Source organism: Electrophorus electricus, chromosome 11, assembly GCF_013358815.1.
Source record: "Electrophorus electricus isolate fEleEle1 chromosome 11, fEleEle1.pri, whole genome shotgun sequence".
Classification (NCBI taxonomy): Eukaryota; Metazoa; Chordata; class Actinopteri; order Gymnotiformes; family Gymnotidae; genus Electrophorus; species Electrophorus electricus.
Genome location: NC_049545.1, coordinates 11,524,953 through 11,539,733, shown reverse-complemented (window position 1 = coordinate 11,539,733; position 14,781 = coordinate 11,524,953). Strand labels below are relative to the sequence as shown.

The following is a 14,781-nucleotide window of genomic DNA, read 5'->3' as shown; positions in this document are numbered from 1 at the left end:
AACATTGGTACCATATTTGTCTATTTACACCCCCTCCCAAAAAACAAAAATACATGTAGACAAAAAAGCAGTGAAATTTCAGCAAATGTGTAAGCCAATAACAATCATTGTCTGTACGCCGTAATAATTAACAGTGGACTTATTAGCTTTTATTGTAAGCCACTCTTACACACGTAGTTCTAGTGTATCGTGATGTGAGTGTTGCTGACTGACAATTATTCTTGACAGTCCTTGACAGAATACGGACCAGATTGTTGGGTGTCATCACGGCAACAATTGAAAGAACGCAGCAAGCTATAAACTGTCACCCGCATGCAGTGGCTCTCACACTGGCACATTCACTACATCAGTTTAATGTGGAAACCATTCTTTGTATTAAATAAAAATAGTATGAGGTCATGATTCCAGACCTGGGAGGACAGTGGTTTGTTTTGAAATGTATTAGTAACAGCAATTAATTTACTGGGGCAAAAGAGGCACACCGAGTGTGGGACCATGACAGTGTGTGTTGAGGAGAGGGGCTTTCACAGCCAGCTATGAGGAACAAGTAACTGTATTCATCAGGCCCTGATTGCACTTGGCTTTACGCATCAGAGAGGCTACTACACTCACTTGATTATGCACTCCTCCCTGCACTTAGTCCCACTGCACTGTCTCTGTGGTCTCCGTATTGCAGTGAGACCTCAACTTTGAAGGAGTTAACTTTTGATCTGTACTGCCACATTGGTCATTATTTTATTTTTCCATTTAGCTGCGCTTGTAATAGTTTTTTGTTTTTTTTCAGTGTATGTCTAACTCTGGCCACAGTGGCCTATTTAAAAAGAAAATGAGAAGAAACAATTATTTGGTACATTTTTATTTGCTGAATTTGTTTTATTCAATTCATCAGCAACAATGATTTATGCACAGAGGGTGATGTGTAAATAATCAAGCACATGCATTTTCATAAATAAATAAATAAATAAATAAATAAACACGCCTGAACGATTGCTCAGTTGTTCTCAAGCACAAATCAGTTATCCCCCAAGTAATTGCATTTTATTCAAAATTCAAAAAAGATGTCATATGTGGGAACGTAACAAAAATGAGCAAAACTGTAACAATAACCTTTGTTTTTGCCTTCCTCACTTCAATTCCAAATAATTTAACATATTTTATATTTATAATAAGAGGTTCATTAGTAGGCTGTATTCTATTGAAATACATAAATACATAAAAATACATAAAGCAGGAACCTACATTCATGAATTACATAATGTACCTTAACATATTCGTATTTACTATATATATATATATATATATATATATATATATATATATATATATATATATATATAGTATTTTGCGTGTTCGTGGTCTATTTGGATATTTCTCACGCATTCTCTCACCTTTAGGAGCGACGAGGGAAGTTGAATAACGCACCTGCTCTTTTTCGCCGTTGGTCGATTGACTACAGTACCCACGTATCATTGCGCAATCTCACTCGCTCTGCACTCTGCGCCAGTCTGTTCTAGGAACCAGTTCGCTTGGCCTTTTTTCTGCTTTCTCACTGTTGCCTGGTGTCAACCTACGCCGAGAAGAGACATCCCTCCCTCTTTCCCCCTCAGCGGCTGCTTCCAATTTGCCTTTGCTTTCCTTGTCGCCTCTTCCATTGGCTTTTGCGCTGCCAGTCAACCGCTTCCTCTTTACTGGAGAGTTGAGTAGCAACAGCTCGGAAACATCTGGCTGCCGCAGCTCTTCTCTCTCCGCTCGCCTGCTCCGTCTTTCCTGCCGCTGCAAGGGCTGCCATGGAAAGCTGCTGAAAGTCAATCCAGTTCTTTTTCGGCCGAGAGGATTTGACAGAGGACGCGGGGAAGACACCGGACCTCGTTGTCTGTAAGTGCCTTTAATACGAGGTGCTCTTTAAGGAGATGAAGGGGGGGGGGGGGTCGAGCTGGGGTGGATTGTTGTGGGAAAAGTAACGATCCTTTTCTGGCGACTGTTGCCTTTACACACACCAAAAAAAATAGTTGCTAGAGAGCGTGTCGCGGGATTGGTTATGGAATCGTGGCCTGCTGCAGAAATATAACATTGCGGGCAGATCGGTGACTTTTCTTTGGTTAGCCACGAGCTAGCTTTTCCTCGGCGCGCGGGGTCAGGGTTGTTATAATGTTGTGGTGTGTGCTCTGTACCGCTGAAATCGTGTGGGAGGACAGAGCCAGCTATCGCATTTACAATTACCCCGAAGTAGATAAAGGACACTTGGGCTCCTCTGATCAAACAGTTCGACGTGTTTGACGGATGAAAAATGAGTCGAACCTTTTAAGTTTAGAGAAGTAAAAGTAGCCAACTTAGCACGGCTGTCTCGTCGCAATTGTTTCGTGGGGCGCTCGGATGTTATGGAAACTAGTTTGGCATGTTGTTCAGTCCAACAGTATTTAGCTCAGGGGTTAGTTTGTTGCTCTTAAATTCGCTATATGTATTTGAAAAATGTTCGACTTGGGGTTTAGTGTGTAACTGATAATAATAATTGAGAATAATTCCGATTATTAGTATATGAAACGCGGATAATAAAGTGGGTTATTTTCCTTTTATCGGCTGCTATTCTCAAGCTAAACTACCTCATATGAAACCCAGCGCTTTTGTTTGCGCGTTGGTGCATAAGTTTCATTTGCCCGATGTTTGTTGGATATGTTTCCTCCAGGCTTGACAGATGCTGCGGACTAATTATTTGATTATTACTTTCAACTGTCAGCGTCGGGCGTGATTAGTGCCCTAGTTTAAAAAAAAAAAAAAAAATCAATACTTTTTTTTACACCACGTTACAAACTTGTACATAACGTTTATTTGGGATAAATCTGTTATAGAATATCATTGAGTCTATAGTGCGTCTTTTCCTTTCATTTGTGGCATATCATATAATTGTTGTTCGGACGAAATAAATGGGGTTTTTTTTTCCCGCAAGATATCTTGCTAACAGTAAATAGGTTACGTGAAGTCTTAAGTAGTACTATTAAGCAACACAGTGTCTTTTGTTAAAGCCCTAGTCATGAGGTCTATAGGTTCATTCCTATTGTCTATGATTTCATTTTTTTCTTCCGTCAGTTGTCCAAGGGGTTACTGAAATGAATGACAGTAATGGTGCGGTCAGTGAACCATAAAAAAGTCGAAAACAATATCAGCTGTGTGGATCTGTCAGTTGCAAATGCGCTGTGCTGGCCTTTGTTTATGGTTACTGGAAGGAGAGTAGCAGAGAGGGAGAAAACTTGAGGGTATTTAAATTCTCTGTGCAGGAAACTAGGTTAGAAAAAAGTGTCGGCTTTCACGTAGACCTATTTTCCAAAGTACTCCTTTGCTGGGAGATTACAAGTAAGGGGGGAGTTGGCCAGTTTTCCACAGAATCACCTCTCAACCCCCCCCCCTCCTTTTTTTTTTAAAGGGAGAGAAAGAGAAACAAAGTTGTATAAAGGAGAGGCTGGTGGCAAGAGTGTAGAGAAGTAGCATATGGCACTAAAAGGAGCACAGCTGGAGGTAGCATTTCCATCTGAACATGATGTCAGAGCAGCTGACAGGCTGCCATCCCCCAGTCTTTTCTTCTGCCGCACAGACTGGGAGTTAGTGTGTGTGCGGATCTGTGGGCAGGAGGAGGCATCGCATACCCCTCCAACATCTCCTCCACTTTGCATCTGTCCCTCGCAGTTTGATTTTTCTCTCTCTCTCTCTCTCTCTCTCTCTCTCTCTCTCTCTCTCTCCCTCCCTCTCTCCCTCTCCTCCTCCCACTATCCCTTCATTGATTCTGCGAAGGGAGCTACAGCAGGCGCTACCACAACAGTGGACTTAATCAAGTTGATGCGTACCGCAGGTACTGTACTGGGGGGGGGGGGGGGGGGGGGTCCGAGAAACAGCCATGTGTTCTGAATAGGAAGCTTTCTAGGCTTTCGTTAAGTCTCCCCCCAACCCCCCCCTCACCACCCCCTTCTTTGCGTGGCTGTTATCAGTCGAGGGTAAACCGTGTGAAATGGGAAGTGAAGGATTTTGCTCTGGTGTAGCGTAACCAGGCAGGGGACGAGTGACACTTCTTGTTGTCAGGACGAGGTTACCAGGCAAGCCTTTCATTAAGCTGTTTGTTGGTTTTGGTTTCACTTGCTTTTCTATCAATGGCGAACAGTAGTTTAGCTGTAACAGTTATACCATTGCTGATGTTTTGTGTTCATGTGAAGTTTACTGACATAAAAAAAGTGTGGTGACTTGTGTTTTAAGATAAGTAGTACTGTCTGTCTGATGTTCTTCAGCTTTTATTTAAATGATATACAGCCTAACGGTTTGCTTTTGCTTTTAAACCTTGATTCCTTTGGCAAGAGATGCTCAGTGCATGCAAATAATTTTAATCTCATAGAGTGGCAGCATAGCATGCTATAGTGCTCTGTTCCAAATTGCTTTCTAAAAAGTTTTTAAAACAATTGCTCAAATAAGTCGTGTGATTTCTGAATTGTTCCTCAGCAGGTCTGGCATTCAAGTGTCACTTTTTTTTGTTGTTCACTTCTTTCTTTTCTGTTGGTGGTGACTAATTTAGAACTTGCAGATTTGAGCTGCCCGAATTGGCTAGACAGCTGTAATCTCACTCCTCCTAGTCTTAATCTCTTTATCTGGGCAGCAGCTGCCATATGGCCCCAGTCAGCTGGATCAGATGTTCATAAGCCTCCTTCTCCGTCCTTCTCCGTCCCTCTCTGTCCTCCCAGCCTTCTAATTTGATCGCCGCTACCTTGCGAGCTGTCCTGCAATCTTTATTTTTAGCCATTTTAAGGATTAGGGTTGATGTAGACTACGGGGGCACTTAAAGTGATTGTATTGTAAATCTGCTACGGGCTGTGCCTCTTTGGGGAGGATCTTCCCTTTCTTGAAAGATTTGGGGAGGGGAGAGGAGGAGGAGGAGGAGAAGGAGGAGGAGGAGGATGGGTTGGCTAGGGGTTGGTTGTCCCATGCCCCCCCCCCCCCCCCCCTCGCTGTAAGCCCCTCATTAATGAAGGTCTGTGCGCTGTTTGGGGGGGAGCTTGGCTTGGTATCCCAATCAGATTTAAATGAAGATTCAAATGAGTTCATTTAAGTGTGCTGGTTGAACATGGTGCCCATGCATTTTTTGAGACGGGAGCTATCTCCACGGGTAACAGGTGTGATTAACATTCTTCCTTATCGTTCTCTTTTGGGTTTGCTGGTATTTCCATTGACTGGTAGTGTCTGCGCGCCGGGTGCTCAGGGGCCGTTTGTCTTCGCGTTGCTAACCGCCTCATCTCGTCTCCTGCCACTCGGAAAGTTGTGCTGCTGTTCGGGTCGCCTCACTCGTCATAACCCTAAAGATCACCGCGCTTAGCTGTCGCCAGCACGACTGCTGCAGTGCGTTCCATGCCAGGGAGCTGTTTATGTACCTGTAAGCCTGTTACCTAAACGCGCTGTCCTGGCCAAAGTGGGTTATTAAAAATAACTGCTCCAGGAATACAATGAGGAAAGGCGGTGAAGTGACTTGCATCTATGGCATTGGGACTCCTGCTTTTAAAAGCGCACTGGCAACCCTATCATTCTCGCACACGCATTGCAACGGAATTTTAATTGAAGCTAATTTTCTTTTTTGCTTCAGTTCATTTTAGTTGTTGTGACAATTGTTCCGAACATTTTATGTTTTACTTTAAAGTGCAACATGAAAAAGCAGAACAAGTGAAACTAGACGTAAAACACACACAGCTGGATGCGCTCAGAAGACCGAGGACTGAAAAGAGAAATGAGTATCGCAGATATTGTGATGTTATTTGTTTGAACTTGAATATTTGTAATCCTTTTATGTCAGCTCTGTGGTGAACATTTTTCTAGTGTTCCCACAGGGAAGGAGGGAGAGGAGGGAGGGAGAGAGAGAGAATTAGTGTGTGAGAGCCAGTGAGTGTATGTCTGTGTGCAGGGGGGCAGAGGGAGGGGGTTGAGCGGGTGGGGAAAGAGAGAAGTTCCACAAAGAGCTGCAAACAAAACAATTGTTGTTCTGCCGGGCCTCTCTAACATCTGCGGTCTGTTTCAGGTTATGAAGACAGCATGGAGTTTCCAGACCACAGCAGACATTTACTGCAGTGTCTGAGCGAGCAGCGACATCAGGGGTTCCTTTGTGACTCCACCGTTCTGGTTGGCGATGCCCAGTTCCGTGCCCACCGTGCCGTGCTGGCTTCGTGCAGCATGTACTTCCACCTCTTTTACAAGGACCAGCTGGACAAAAGGGACATTGTTCATCTGAACAGCGACATTGTGACGGCGCCGGCCTTCGCGCTGCTGCTCGAGTTCATGTACGAGGGCAAGCTCCAGTTCAAATCGCTACCCGTGGAGGACGTGCTGGCTGCTGCCAGCTACCTCCACATGTACGACATCGTCAAGGTGTGCAAGAAGAAGCTGAAGCAGAAGGCCACGGCCGAGGCGGACAGCACCCGCCGGGAGGAGGACGCCTCCAGCTGCTCGGACAAGGTGGAGAGCTTCTCGGAGGGTGGCAGCACAGGCCGGCCGGCCACCGCCGACCTTTTGCCCAGCGACGACGAGGAGCTGGAGGGCAAGCGCGGCGAGTGCCTGCGGGGGGAGCCCGGCGCCGTGTGGATGCGGCTGCCGCGGTCCGAGCGCACAGCCTCACCCGCCGCCAGCCCGGGCGAGGCTGAGGCGCACGGGCCCGATGCGGGCAAGTCGCCCGCCGGCAGCCCCAGCAGCTCCACGGGCTCGCTCTCGCGGCGCTCGGCAGCGTCTCGCGGCGTCTCTGCCGACGCCGACTGCGCGCTCGATCTGTCGGTCAAGTCAGGCCTGAGCGGCCCGCCAGGCGAGGCGGCGAGCAGCAAGCCGTTCTTCTGCGGTGCCGCCACACCCGACAGCCTGCAGAGCCCGCTGGTGCAGGTGAAGCTGGAGAAGGACGCCGGCTCGGACGACGACGAGCTGCTGGCCGGCGACTACGAGATGGAGCACAGCGGCGCCAAGGAGGCTGCGAGCGGCAACGTCGGCGGGCATGGCGCCCAGCGGCGCCTGGGCCTGGAGGCGCACCTCTCCGCCCTGCGCGAGTTGGAGCGCGATGGCAAGGCGGTGGAGGATGAGGGCGAGGGCGCGCTGGGCGGCGAGGGCGAACGGGCACAGGAGACGGCGAGCGTTGAGAGCTCGCTGCTGCCGTACGTGTCCAGCATGCTGGGCGCGCCGCACGCACAAATCTTCATGTGCCCCCTATGCAACAAGGTCTTCCCAAGCCCGCACATCCTGCAGATCCACCTCAGCACGCACTTCCGCGAGCAGGAGGGGGTGCGCGCCAAGCCGGCGGGCGACGTCAATGTGCCCACCTGCTCCATCTGCGGCAAGACCTTCTCCTGCATGTACACGCTGAAGCGGCACGAGCGGACGCACTCGGGCGAGAAGCCCTACACGTGCACCACGTGCGGCAAGAGCTTCCAGTACTCGCACAACCTGAGCCGGCACGCCGTGGTGCACACGCGTGAGAAGCCGCACGCCTGCAAGTGGTGCGAGCGGCGCTTCACACAGTCGGGGGACCTGTACCGGCACATCCGCAAGTTCCACTGCGAACTGGTCAACTCGCTCTCAGTGAAGAGCGAGACGCTCAGCCTGCCGGCTGTCAGGGACTGGGCGCTGGAGGACAGTTCCCAAGAACTATGGAAATGAAAGCTACACACAACACCTTTCAAACTGCTTTTTAAGTTAAGAGAGAGCGGCATTGTGGGGCGGAGAGGTAAGGAAAGAGGGCTATGGGGTGATGGCGGAAAGGTCTGCATCAGTCATGTTTCTTCTACATACATCGCTTATCTTGTTAAATTGCACTTTACTAGCACATGAAAATGTTACTACTGATTTTATTTTCTGGTCTGTTTAGTTGTGGGATTTATTTTTAGTTTAGTTGTTTTTCTTTCCATTTTTATAAAACATGGGTGCTGGCTACTGCTGTCACCTCTGACATACTGAGTGAATGGGTGAATCTGGATTTGGTGTGTGTGTACGTGTGTGTGTACGTGTGTGTGTGTGTACGTGTGTGTGTGTGTACGTGTGTGTGTGTGTGTACGTGTGTGTGTGTACGTGTGTGTGTGTGTGTGTGTGTGTTTGTGTGTGTGTCACACACACACACACACACACACACGCGCGCGCATACACATATATGTATGTACGTGTAATTAAATATATATAATTACACACACACATACACTCCTGAACACCCATGCCATGAAAAACATGAAGTTATCAGGTAATACACTGAGGAAGTTCCAAACTGAGACGCATACACTAAACGGGTACTACAATCCTATATTTACCTGTACACATAAGACTCAGTTATGAGTATGTGTATATATCGTGCACTACTATATATTGATTTTGCAAATATCATACCTGGTGCGTGTGCGTGTGTGTATGCGTGTGTGTATGCGTGTGTGTATGCGTGTGTGTGTGTGTGTGTGTGTATGTGTGTGTGTGTGTGTGTGTGTGTGTTACCTCACGCATGTGTGTACATGTGTGCAAACACAGTGTGTTAACAAGCTAGTCCTTTAAATTCTGCAAGGATGTTTGCTCGAAAAAGCTCAAAGCTTATGTTATTTAGGCTCTTGTACATTTTTTTGACTTGTGATAGGAAACTTGACTGAGAAGACAAAAAGGCACTCATGCAATGTATAGCCTCCTTTTTCATATCAATTGACACATTTTTATATCCTTTGATTATTGAATTAATGATTTGACGTCTTTAGTTGCAGACCCATGAGACTTGTTTTCTACTGAAATTGGGTTCACGTTTTGCTGCATTTCTAGACATTTCTGTAGTGTTTTAAAAGGTTTTTTGGTTTTGTTTTCAAAATGGGATCTGTTGTTGCATGATGTCCAACTTGTATATTTAAGAAGATGTGAATTGCTGTATTACTGTACACTGTAATTGATTCATTACAGTCAGGGCACCTGTCTGTTTAAAACAAATATATACATTAATATTACAGCTGTAGAAATTGCATGAATTTTATTTAACTTACTCTTATTTTGTTGTTGTTTTGCATTGGAGAGTGTATTTTAATTAACTCATTTGATTCCTAAGTAGTCTTTGATTTTTTTTTCCTCCTCTCACTAGAGAGTTTAATAATGACTCCTGTTAAAGCATTCTGCTGGGCTGTGAAGGTGGTGTAAATGCACTGATGCTAGACTGCAGTACGTCTGTGCCCAAGGGATCTCCGTCCACGCTCGAAATGGGACGCAGAAGTTTGGTGTCAGTAGAGGCTTGACCTCTGTGAACATCTCACCAAAGCTAGTGTGGTTCCAGCTTAGCACCTCCTCACATGCTGCTCTCCTCCACTGCTGGTCTCCAACTGCTGTCTTGGTATCCTGTTTACTCGCCGCTACCATTTGAAAGCGTGTCGGCATTTTGTTCGTAATTTATTTATTTATCTGTTCGATTGGCACTTGCTTCAAATTCTGTGGCCATGAAGATTCAGTTGCTGTGATAACGCGTCAGTAAAGATGGGCTCATCACATCTACTGTGTATGGCACAAGCTGAAGAATCAGTAAACAGCATAATGCTCATTGTGTGTGTGTGTGTGTGTGTGTGTGTGTGTGTGTGTGTGTGTGTGTGTGTGTGTGTGTGTGTGTGTGTGTGTGTGTGTGTGTGTGTGTGCGTGCTGTGAGAGAGAGAGAGAGAGTGTGAGTGAGAGAGAGTGTGTTTTTTGTACTCAAAGCATAATCCTTCCTCTTTGACAGGAGTAAATGTTTGGCATGCATGGTTGCACCTTTAAAAACCTAACAAAATCGGACTGATGCTGAAATGATGCCTTTTAACTCTTAATTAAAGTGAAAAAAATCATTGACATTATTACATTACAAAATCTATCAATTCTAGATCATTGAAAAATAAAAAGCGTTACAGTGCTGTAGAGTAACAATTTCAACATCGTGTATGTGATTTGAAAATATATTCCTTTTTTATTTTTCTTTTGGTTTTGTATAAATTAACATTCAGCTTTCCTATTTTTTAATGAATGTGAAAATTTGAACAAAAAAAAAAAAAAAAACTCACCTAGACATAATTTGTCAGTTAAAAAAAAAAAAAAAAAAAAAAGGAAAAGAACAGCTAAATTTGGAAAAGCTCCGTTGTCATGGAGCTGCGAAGGCAGTGCCGAACCTCTGGGTCTGCTGCAGAGTGAGGAAGCAGGGTGGGCGGGGTAAGAGAACGGGTATGGAGGGGAGGGGGAGGGGGAGGGGTATAGAGGGGCTGAGAGAGGGGGTGAGTGGGGTAGGGGTACAGTGAGGCAGAAGGGGTGCTCACATATCTCCATGGTCCTAAGGGCTTGAGCTGCCCCATCATAGATTTGGTTGGTGCAACAGCTAATGGAAAGGGTTGAACTGTGGCAACAGCGCACGCACGCCTTGTGGCGCTTTGCACAGTGGTACTTTTACCTTTTGCACTCTAATATGTGAAAGAAAAAATATCAACTGTGGGGGTTTTGTTTTTGTTTGTTTGTTTGTTTGTTTTTTCTCCTTTGTTTAATGCTGGCTTCTACTATTGTACTTGACCGCCTTAAACTACTGTTAACAGCCTATTCATGCTCCAAGGGCGAGAACTGGAACTGGCGAGTTACTGGATGTTTTATTTAACTTCTGTTAAATGGCAGTGAAGCTGTGAAATGGTGTATGAAGCATGTCCATTAAAAAGACAAACCTTTAGTTTACTTGAAACCTGGAAACACCCAGCGTGAAGAAGAACAACAAAATGTAGTGCGTAGGAGACGGGAGAGAATAAATTGAAAGATATGTCAAGAAAAAGGACAATCTCTTTCTGGAAAAAAAGCAGATTGACTTCATATGTATTTGCTTCCCATTTGAGTTTTTTTGGTATGTTCACATTGTTCTTTTTATGGATTTAGGCATTTAGCTTTGACAATCATAGTACGTTTCATTTTCTCAAGGGAGGTAAATTATGAGGCTGTTTAGTTTTGTACTTTTTGGTGTGCTGTTGGTGAAATTTTTAAATTGTGTGCAAACTGCAATAAATTATAAGTACCTTCATTCCTGAGAAGTGCCATTTTTCTCTTAACGCTGATGAACTTTGGAATGGAGATAGTCACGATTTATAGACTGGCAGTGTGTTTTTGCCTTCAGTTGAATAATCTTATTTACTGTAGATGTTGTGTGGGTGGAAACATGTTTTCCAGTGAGTGAGGTCTGTAGATTGGGTACTGTCCGGATGTGTGTGCGCATGAATGCATGGCCTGTGTGTATGTGCCGCGTTAATATCTGCCTGGTGCTTCAGCAAAACCGTGGGTTGGACCTGGGAAAATGTGCAGCAGCTTGACGAACACCAACCCCTCCCTTGACCCCTCCCCCGACCCCCTCATAGACAGACACACACACACACACACACACACACACACACACAGAGACACACACACACATACACACACAGAGACAGAGCCAGCCTTCTGCCAAACCACTTCAACTACTGTTTTCCATCAACACGAATCAGGTTTATCTATTGTCTTGCTGCAAACCTGGCCTTACAGATGATTTAAAGACCAACCACTTTTTAACTCGGGGAGCGTTACTCAACAGGCCTCTACCACAGATGGCCATGTGCTGTAAGACTTTACCCCCACCCCCACAACCACACAATACACACTCCACCAGCTCCTTCCAAACAGATACATATTACCCTTCCTTTTTTAAATGTTGTGCTGTCAGTTTCCCCTCCCCTACAACTGGATTGTACTGTTGTTGTTATTAATCTATGAACATGAGTGATTCAAAATTCTCCTAATTATATGATCATCGTTATAAATATTTGTTTAATTCTAGGAGAATAAGAGTTTAAAGAGATGTATAGTTTTCCATACTCTTGTACATGTATTCTTTTCAGTGGTCCTTTATTGAGTGGTGTATATGTTTTGACCTTCACTGCCAATTTGCTAGTGCTCACTGTGTTTTTTTAAGACTGCTTTATGTCACTCTGGTCAAACAGAAAGTTGTTTGCTAGTGACTGAGGTGAATGAGCACATTAAAAAACAGATCTAAGTAGTCAGTACTCAGGATTCTGTTTCATTTCACACTGAGGAGAACTGAGTGACACTGACACTTTTCCATACAGTGCTGCACAGGTGATCAACCTAAAAGCAGTAGAAACATTTGTTTTAACTTTGCATAGCCAACCATAACTTCAAAGCAGTCATTTCCATGAATGTTGATGCGATTCCTCCGCTAATCTAAAAATCCCAGAAAATAAACACCTTATGAATAATGAACCTTTGTCATGTGGTAATATGACTTATTTCCCACCCCCATGTTTAACTTCTGGTTAGAGGGGACCATTTAAGTTGTTTGGAAATGTTCTGTCTCCTTGCCCTTACTCACTCTCTCACACTCCCCTCTCCTGTGCACTATGAATTGAGGTCATTAATTTGTATCTGCCCTTTGTTTACTGAAAAAGTGGGCACAAAAGGGCAGCTGCAGAAACATTTGGCTGTGCCGAAGGGTAGCAGGCTCAGCAGGTTGGGGTGGGGGGTCCAGAAGCTTGGGCCACTGTCTCGAGCTACGGCTCTGGAGCTCACACGAGCAGCATGCCAGGCTGTTCCTCGGCGCCGGAGCACGTGGCTCCGAAGGGCCCTAGCCATCGCCCCGAGCTGCGCCCGCCTGGGCCGCGGCAGCGGTGCTGTCTTTGCTCGCCGGGCCAGCTGTCTGCTTCAGAGAGAGGGGGAGGACGCGCGGAGACGCGCGCCTTGGTGTCTTCAGGCGGTCCTTGAAAATGGACGGTGTGATGTTATCGTGCAAGAGACCTGTAAATAATGGGAAGCTGAAGAGTGAAGTGGTTGTACTCTTCATTGTCTGAAATATTCAGCGAGGCTTTGGGAAGGCAGAAAGACGAAGGCGAGCAGCTAAGCTGTAGAGAACTGAAGGAGACGGAAAGGACTTGCATTCGCGTGCGCGAGAGAGAAAGCGAGAGGGAAGGGAAGTACAAGGGCAGAGCCGATAGACGGTGAGGTAAGTCAGGAGGAAAGGAGGACGTCGGCTTTCTTTCGAGAGCCTGTTGGGTTTTAAAGGCAGCCATTGTGGAGCACCCAGCACACGCAGAAGGCAGGCAACAAGCAACCTGTCTCAGCATCCCAGACAAAGCAGCGGTGCAGTGGCCTGTCGGGTGGGTGGGTGGGGTGGGGGGGGGCAATTCTAGTCACCCCGTGTCTCCCTAACAAAAGATGACGCAGTCTCAAACTTAAATGTGTGGGGAGGGTGTGTGTAAGAGTGAGAGACACAAGCCAAGGTCCCCTCAACCCCACTCCCAATCTCGCTCTCTCTCTCACACACACACAAAGCCCTCAGAAAGTGTATGGAACTCTCACTGGTTAGAGATATAACACCATTTCTTTTAAGCAATTCTTTATTGGAATGAGAGAAAAAAATTAAGTGAGGAGAGGGTGATAGAATGGATGCGATTGTTGAGTGTCATATCACTTGCATAGTAAATACACAAGGACACATTTACAGCAAATGTACAATACACAAATGATACTATGTGTAAATATTGTAGGGTAATTGAAATTTTGACTAAGCATACTTTAAAAACACTACTGAAGAAATGTGATTTGTAAACTTTATTATTTAGTAATTGACAACTATTATTGTTACTACAAACTTCTGAGTTTTGGTGTGTTTGTCCATCAATACACAGAGTTTAATTGTGTGATTATAGACTACAGTCTGCAGTTTTCTTTACTTATGTCAGTTTTATCGAGACAGCGATTAAAAAAGAGACTCTAGGAACAATGTTAAGCTTGCAAATGCCATACAGTGAAACCTTCAATTTAGCATAATAACTGCTACCAAACCCAGAACAGACCAAGCGATTGAGCTACCTCTATTCATTGAATGGCTTTTAAAGGAAGATATCAGCACTCTGAACCAAGAACAAAATACACAGAAGTGACCAGCTCAGTGTCCCAGCACTGAGTGTGGCTTCTTCAGCTGACACCTAAGTGTCGTTCTGTGCAGGTTGCAGGCGAGAGGGAGCCCTCAGCGTCGAGACGTTGGGGGTGGTGGCAAGTTCTTCTACGTGACACATGTTCAGCATACCTCTCTCTGCACCAGCTGTTCCTCACCGCTTCTGTCTGTGGCAGATAAGTGTCGGTCAGGGTGTGGGATGGTGATACGAGGGGGGGGGGGCATCTTGGCAGGATATGAACAATGGCAAGTCAGCAATTTCTGTCAGTATACCACTGATATGGTGACCTTAGGGGGTTCACTCCGGGACACTTAATATGTGGCTGATGTGGGAGACTGACGCTAGTCTGTGAGCTATGAGCAACACAGGCCAGGTTTTTGGGAAGTGGAGCCCCATTTGGGTGGAACCAAAGCCCAGGGTAGATAAGAAAGTGGATCCTTTAAGTGAGTCCCAACAGCGCGTCTTTTCTGTCTGTTTACTACTCTGCGTCTAGAATCGTGCAGAGCTGAGATGAAAGCAGTGGCGAGTGCTGCCGTGGTCCGCTTACCGCCCTGTAACAGCCGGCTCCTGCCAGGTGTTATCATCTTATCCTAATAGAGAAGAGGAAGAAAGTTGGGAATCATTCCTCTGCCAACAGCTGTGTGTTCATTCTCCACTACACAGCTGGCCAGAGGGAATCTTTAACAAACCAATTCACATAATGTTAAAATAAATAAATAAATAAAAAATAAATTTAAAAAAATTATATATATATATATATATATATATATATATATATATATATATATATATATATATATATATATATATATATATTATACATGTATTTTCTTAC

General features: G+C 45.4%; 1 protein-coding gene across 5 annotated transcripts; it reads left to right on the top strand.

Annotated features, from left to right (window-relative positions):
* The first annotated feature begins 1,369 nt into the window (after positions 1-1,369).
* zbtb18 (zinc finger and BTB domain containing 18) lies at positions 1,370-14,111 on the top strand. Of its 5 annotated transcripts, XR_004776669.1 has the most exons (3): positions 2,068-3,841; positions 6,041-7,723; positions 13,997-14,111. XR_004776669.1 is itself a non-coding variant. In XM_035531675.1 (2 exons), the coding sequence occupies exon 2, from the start codon at positions 6,055-6,057 to the stop codon at positions 7,654-7,656; it is 1,602 nt and encodes a 533-aa protein (XP_035387568.1). In that variant the 5' UTR covers positions 1,370-1,875; positions 6,041-6,054; the 3' UTR covers positions 7,657-8,047. The 5 variants fall into 5 exon arrangements, 4 of the variants coding, with proteins under 4 accessions (XP_035387568.1, XP_035387566.1, XP_035387569.1 ...); XM_035531675.1 differs by lacking the exons at positions 2,068-3,841; positions 13,997-14,111 and adding an exon at positions 1,370-1,875 and having other exon boundaries at positions 6,041-8,047; XM_035531673.1 differs by lacking the exon at positions 13,997-14,111 and having other exon boundaries at positions 6,041-8,047.
* The last annotated feature ends 670 nt before the right edge of the window (positions 14,112-14,781 follow it).

Excerpts from the sequence above, each read along its gene's own strand:
- zbtb18 (XM_035531673.1), top strand. The coding sequence starts at position 3,484 with ATGGCACTAAAAGGAGCACAGCTGGAGGTAGCATTTCCATCTGAACAT. Across the intron at positions 3,842-6,040 it reads CAAGTTGATGCGTACCGCAG|GTTATGAAGACAGCATGGAG; the intron begins GTACTGTACTGG and ends GGTCTGTTTCAG.